A 6,496-nucleotide genomic window follows, 5' to 3' on the forward strand; every position below is an offset into this window, starting at 1 on the left:
CTCCAAGACAAGAAAGCAAAACTCAATAGAGAAAAATTTTCCAAGCTAAATGTCGGGTTGGCGAAGCAGTGTGTCGACTTATTATCGACAGTTGTAGCTGTGAAAATTTGATAGCCAAGCAGCTGGTTGAAAAACTAAATTTACCCATCGCACCTCATCCTACACCGTACAGGGTAGGGTGGATTAAAGAGGGTCCAACAATTGAAGTAAACCATTTTGTAAGGTTCCTATTTCAATGGGAAAGTCATACTCAAACTGTTTTAATTGTGATGTTGTGGATATGGATGCCTACGAGGTACTATTAGGACGTCCATGTCAATTTGATATAGATGCATTGCACAAGGGTAGAGAGAACTCATACATGTTCACTTGGAAAAAAAATAAGAAAATCATTGTCTTACCTTTTGGATCTTCTACCAAAGCTTCTAAAGTGGAGGGAAAATCCATAGTAGCTGTTTTTTCCAATGTACATGAATTATCTAGTGCAATTGAGAAGTCCAGAGGTGCGTTGGCATTGCTGATAAAACCGGAGGCAGTCCCTAATAAAGGGACACTAATACCACCACTAGTCAAAGAGTTACTAGATGAGTTTCATGCAATAGTTAAAGAACCATCTACACTTCTACCTTTGCGGGACATTCAACATCAAATCAATTTCATCCCTTGATCGAAGATACCAAACCTACCCCATTATATAATGAATCCAAAGGAGAGCCAGATCCTTCAAGAACTAGTAGAAGAATTACTGAAGAAGGGACATATCCGGAAGAGCATTAGTCCTTGTGGGGTTCCTGCCTTATTGGTACCAAAGAAGGATGGGACCTGGAGAATGTGTGTGGATAGCAGGGCCGTCAACAAGATCACAGTGCAGAATCGATTCCTTATTCCTCGTCTGGAGGACATGTTGGACCAACTGTCAGGATCTATAGTGTTTTCTAAAATAGATCTTCACAGCAAGTATCATCAGATTCGAATCAAAAAGGGAGATGAATGGAAGACTACCTTCAAGACCAAGGAAGGATTATATAAGTGGTTGGTTATGCCATTTGGGTTGACTAATGCACCGAGCACATTTATGTGACTTATGACTCAGGTTTTGTGTCCTTTCTTGTGCAAATTTGTGGTTGTTTACTTTGATGACATCTTGATTTTTAGTCGCAGCAAGGAAGAACATCTTCAGCACCTTCGAGGGGTGTTGGATGCTTTGCAGAAAAATGAGTTGTACATCAACCTTAAAAGTGCAACTTTATGACAGAGCAGATCCTATTCCTTGGTTATATTGTTAGCTCGAAAGGAATTCATGTTGATGACAGAAAGATTGAGGCCATTCGAAATTGGCCTATTCCCAAGAACATCACTGAAGTTCGTAGCTTTCATGGTCTTGCTACTTTCTATAGGCGGTTCATCAGGAACTTTAGTAGTATCGTCGCTCCCATCACAGATTGCTTGAAGAAGGAGAGGGTTCGACAGTTTGTGTGGACTGAAGCTGCAAATAAGAGCTTTAAAAGAAATCAAAGATAAGCTTACTTCCACCCCCTATTCTTACTTTACCTGATTTTGATAAGCTGTTTGAGGTTGATTGTGATGCTTGTGGGATTGGAATTGGAGGTGTTTTGTCTCAATTTAGAAAACCTATTGCATTTTTTAGTGAGAAGTTGAATGAAGCTAGGCAGAAATGGTCTACTTATGAACAAGAGTGGTATGCAGTTTTTCGAGCTTTCAAGATTTGGGAACACTATTTGTTGGGGCGTATTCGTTATTTACACTGATCATCAGGCTTTAACTCATTTTCAAACTCAAAAAAAAGTGAGCAAGATGCTTGCATGTTGGGCAACTTAATTTGGTGCTTTTCATTATGTCATCGAGCACAAATCAGGTACTTGTAACACGGTTGCGGATGCTTTGAGCAGGAGAGCAGCTTTGTTGGTCACGATTAAGCAAGAGATTGTGGGGTTTGAATTTCTTAAAGATCTTTATGTCTCAGATGAAGACTTTGCTGACATATGGACTAAGATTGAAGCTAAACAGCCTACTGACGGGTTCCTAGTTAATGACGAGTACCTTTTCAAAGAAAATTGGCTATGCATCCCTCGGTCTTCCCTCAGGGAAAAATTAATTAAAGAAGTCCATGGTGGAGGATTGAGTGGACACCTGGGGCGACACAAAACTATTGCGGGATTAGAGACTCGTTTCTATTGGCCTCAATTAAAAAAGGAAGCAGGGAAACTAGTCCAGAAATGCTCAATTTGCCAGACACAAAAGGGCCATTCTCAAAACACTGGTCTTTACACTCCGTTGACTAATTTGGAACAACCTTGGGAGGACTTATCTATGGATTTTTTGTTGGATTTACCACGAACTCAATGCGGAGCTGACTCTACTTTTGTTGTTATAGACAGGTTCTTCGAGATGGCACACTTTATTCCTTGTAAGCAAACTAATGATGCCTCACATATAGCAAAGTTATTCTTCTAGGAGATTGTTCGATTACGTGGTATTCCCAAAACTATCACATTTGATCGAGACACAAAGTTTCTAGCTCACTTTTGGACAACTTTGTGGAAAAGATACAACACTCAACTTCACTATAGTAGTGCCGCTCACCCCTAAACTGATTGTCAAACTGAAGTGGTGAACCGGACTCTTGGTAATCTCCTTAGGTGCATTTGCAGTGAAAAGAAGAAGATGTGGGATCTTGCTCTTGCCCAAGTAGAATTTGCTTACAACAGTGTTATTCATAGCTCCACCAAGATGTCACCTTTTGCAATTGTCTACCGGAAGGTAGCAGCCTATACCCTTGACCTCCTTTCCTTTCCAATAGGAGTAGAGAAGAGTATTGCAGCTAATAACTTGGCTATCAAGCATGTGAAGGTGTTTAAGCAAGCGCAGCAATTCATGACTACTGCCAAAAAAATATAAGGCTGCGACTGATAAGCACCAACGTTATAAATCTTTTACTGAGGGTGATTTGGTCATGGTTTACTTCGCAAGGAACATGACGAAGGACAGAAGAAGCTTGATTCGAAAAAGATTGGGCCATTTCAGATACTTAGGAAGACTAATAATAATGCCTATGTACTTGACCTTCCCGAAGACATGGTGTTGATGCGTGATTTTATGCCCCCGCCTAACCCGATGATGATATAGGGATGAGGAATAAGGAATCAGGGTCAACCAGAAGCCTTTAAACCAAAAAAATTGAATCAAACCGGTTCAAGGAGTCTGACCTGTGCTAGGGTTGCGTCACGCAGCTATAAGTTGCATGACGGCACTAGTAGTTGCGTCACGCAACTCTAACCAAGATGACATCACTTGGACAGGCCCGTGTAACGGTTTGCACTGTTTGTGTGGATGCGCGGCAACTGTACGAAAAGTGAGCTACATCACGCAGCTCGCGGGTCCGTCACGCAGCTGTTAGTTGCGTGACGCAGCTCTGTTCTGTTGCCCTACCCATATAAATACAACATTTTTATGTTTTAAACGGGACTTTTCTCTAGACTTTGGCATTTTTGGACTTAGAGAAATTTTAGTGCAGCTAGGGTTTTCTCCAAGAATTCCAGTGAGTAATCTTGAAGAAGATCAAGCCATTAGAGATCATAGATTGAAACACAAAACAAAAAGTCACAAAAAAAGAGAAAAGAAAAGAAAAGAAGGTTTTTTATTATTAAAACTTGGCAAAGAATGCTTCTGGAATCGTGAAACCCTATTCCTAAATCATCTAAACCACGTGCAATCCTCGAATCTGAGGGTTAGGTAACTATTTAAACCTCCCTCTTTATTTTTAGTTGCTTATTTATTAAATATCTTGTTTTATTAGCATTTGGTTAGTTTGGTATTGATTAAATAATTTTCTGCCTGTTATTGGACATTTCTGAGTAATATTAAACAACTGTTGATAAAAGAACACGTAAAAAGGGTAGTTTGAAAGGTAGTTACAGACCAGAGCAGCTGCATCACACAGCTACTACCTGCGTGACGCAACTGTTCATGTCCAAAAGGAGTCGACTTTGCCTGGACCACCTGCGTGACGGAACTGTTCGTGTGCGTAATTTTTATTTCATTTTTATGTTTTATTTAATATTATGTTTTAAATAAATGATTAATAAATCTGAAAATTTTGATAAAGTCACGAACAGATGCGTTACGCAGCTAGGAGTTCCGTCACGCAACTGTTCTTCATAGAACAGTTGCGTGACGCAACTGTTCTAGGGTTCCAGAATATTTTTATTTTTTTATCTAATTTCATGTAATTAAATAAATGTTTAATTTTTAATTCAAGAAATAACCAATAATGGGCAAACTATGATTTAATCATATCAAATAGGTTAATATTTTATTATGCATGTTTATAAGATTTTAGGGTTTATTTTTTAGTTAAATATAATTATATTGCAAATTTGGTTTGTGGCCTGCCTTTAACCATAAGGCAAGAGCGGGTCTTTTAAATTATTTTTACCATGGGTGGATGATTGATGTGATTATGAATGAGTATGAATGCAATGAATGAATCTATTTGGGGCGACTAATTAATTTTCCACATAGGAACTCGGTTCGATTTAATCAGGTTGGGTTTAATTAAATAAAATTGGTTTTTCTAAAATAAAATCAATTAGAAATTGTAGGTTAAACAGAGGCCGGTTTTCCGGGCGTCGGCTTCCAATGGGCCAACGTACCCAATTCCCTTACCTAGAACCGCACACGGTGCGCCTGACCAGTCTTTCAAAATAATTGGCCTTAAATAAAATTGGGTTAAATGAAGTCACTTTTTATAAAATAAAATTGAAAACGGTCCCATTGCCGAAATAATGGGTGGCGACTCAAAGATTTTATAAGACCGATTTATCGGCATTGCGTTCCTAAAAGGTTTTGTCACCATTTATTAAATAAAAAAATCACATTTCCAAACCAAAACCAAAAAGTTTTCCGAGGTCCAAACCAAAACCAAAAAGTTTTCCGAGGTCCCTTCCGGGGATATTTGGGATCTCTTGGGGCAAAAACAGATTGGCGACTTCACAGGGGATTCTGCATCCACTAATCCCCGCTTATTTTTAATAAATAAGTGGTTGCAATTAGGAATTGACTCTAAAACCTACATTTTCTAAATAAAATTGAATAGAAAGCCGTTGGAAAATTCTTTAATCGTCCGTATATGTTTATTTGCTTTCCTTTTCTTTCTAGGATTTTTGCATTCATACTGCATTTCTCTCTTCTCACCACTTTCTACCCATATTACCCTTCGGTACTGGTGTTAACTTTGACAGTGGATCTAGCCTAAACCTCGCGTTTTAGGTGCATCCATCCGAGAATTAACATTACTACCAATCGCAAGCCTAGTACCTTAAAGGTTCGTCAAAAGGACTAGGCCCAACAAAGCCCGAATCTTGTTTGCGGAACCCAGACTTTGTAAGCCCAATAAGACTAAAGCCAATGCACATAGTCAAAAAACCTTAGTTACTTCCCCTAAGGTACACCCGATTCTGTTTGCTGTTATTATGCCGCATTCATTTCCGAGAGTTGATGTCGTCAATCTCAAAACCCCCTGTTGGTTGTCGAGATTAGACCAATTCCTAGGAAACAGATGTCGAAATTTATACCAATGGAATCCGTGTGTGGAAGAAATAAGGTTGGAAGGCATGCATTTCCCAACTCCCGTTCCCCTGTGTGTTATAAACTGTACATATGTTGTGACATTCACGCATCATGTAACATTTTTCTTTTCAGCCATTTAAAAGCTAATTTTCAGTATGGATGTTTGACCTTGGTCTTGAGACTAGACCTCAAATTCGTTTTGAATAATATAATGCAATCACTTATAGTGAATTTATACCCAAAAGGAAAGGGAGATATAAGGGGGTTGTGATTCCTTTATATTTTCACATTTCTCGCATTATTTGAAAGAAAGTGAGAGATTATAAAATTTATAACAAAATAAAATGAGATCCTGCTTGGGACCTTATGTTCCAAGGCAAAAAGTAAGGACGCAAAAACAAAAAAATATAATCCCGCTCGAAAATTCTTTTATTCCGAGGCAAAAGTTAGAGACTTGAGAGAAAATAGCCGACTGTAAATTCCAAAAATGGACGATCGACAACAGATAATGCCTGAAATGTTTAAATACAAAATAAGTTATTGCCATGTTATTCGTACCGAATTTTTGGTCCAGTCGTTGAAATCGAGATCTTATTTCCATACCGGTCATTAGCACATTAGAATTGCATTTCTCATTCTATGTGTTATTATTTCTCATGCATACATGCAGGACCCATTTTAACCCAGGTGTTTATATCTATCAGTCAGAATTGATCCTTCTTGGGAAATCACCTCGAGAGCTTGGCAACGACGCCCTGGTCAACGTTTGGTCAGAGTGTCCCCAATCCCCGAGCCTATCCAGTTAGTCCTGGGATTCACTCAAGTTTGTCAGTTTCAGATTCAGATTTGGTAGAGATGGTTGATAATACTCCGAATGAGACCGGGTTTTCCCCAGCCCAGATCAAGA

At 38.9% G+C, this 6,496-nt stretch overlaps 1 protein-coding gene across 1 annotated transcript; it reads left to right on the forward strand.

The window, feature by feature from the left end:
- The first annotated feature begins 235 nt into the window (after positions 1 to 235).
- Positions 236 to 667, forward strand: LOC110009899 (uncharacterized). The gene has a single exon (XM_020680592.3). It carries the CDS (start codon positions 236 to 238, stop codon positions 665 to 667), a length of 432 nt encoding a protein of 143 aa, XP_020536251.3.
- The last annotated feature ends 5,829 nt before the right edge of the window (positions 668 to 6,496 follow it).

Source organism: Jatropha curcas, chromosome 1 (genome assembly GCF_041381405.1).
Source record: "Jatropha curcas cultivar XTBG-Jc1 chromosome 1, XTBG_Jcur_1.0, whole genome shotgun sequence".
Taxonomy (NCBI): Eukaryota; Viridiplantae; Streptophyta; class Magnoliopsida; order Malpighiales; family Euphorbiaceae; genus Jatropha; species Jatropha curcas.

Excerpts from the sequence above, each read along its gene's own strand:
- LOC110009899 (XM_020680592.3), top strand. The coding sequence starts at position 236 with ATGGGAAAGTCATACTCAAACTGTTTTAATTGTGATGTTGTGGATATG.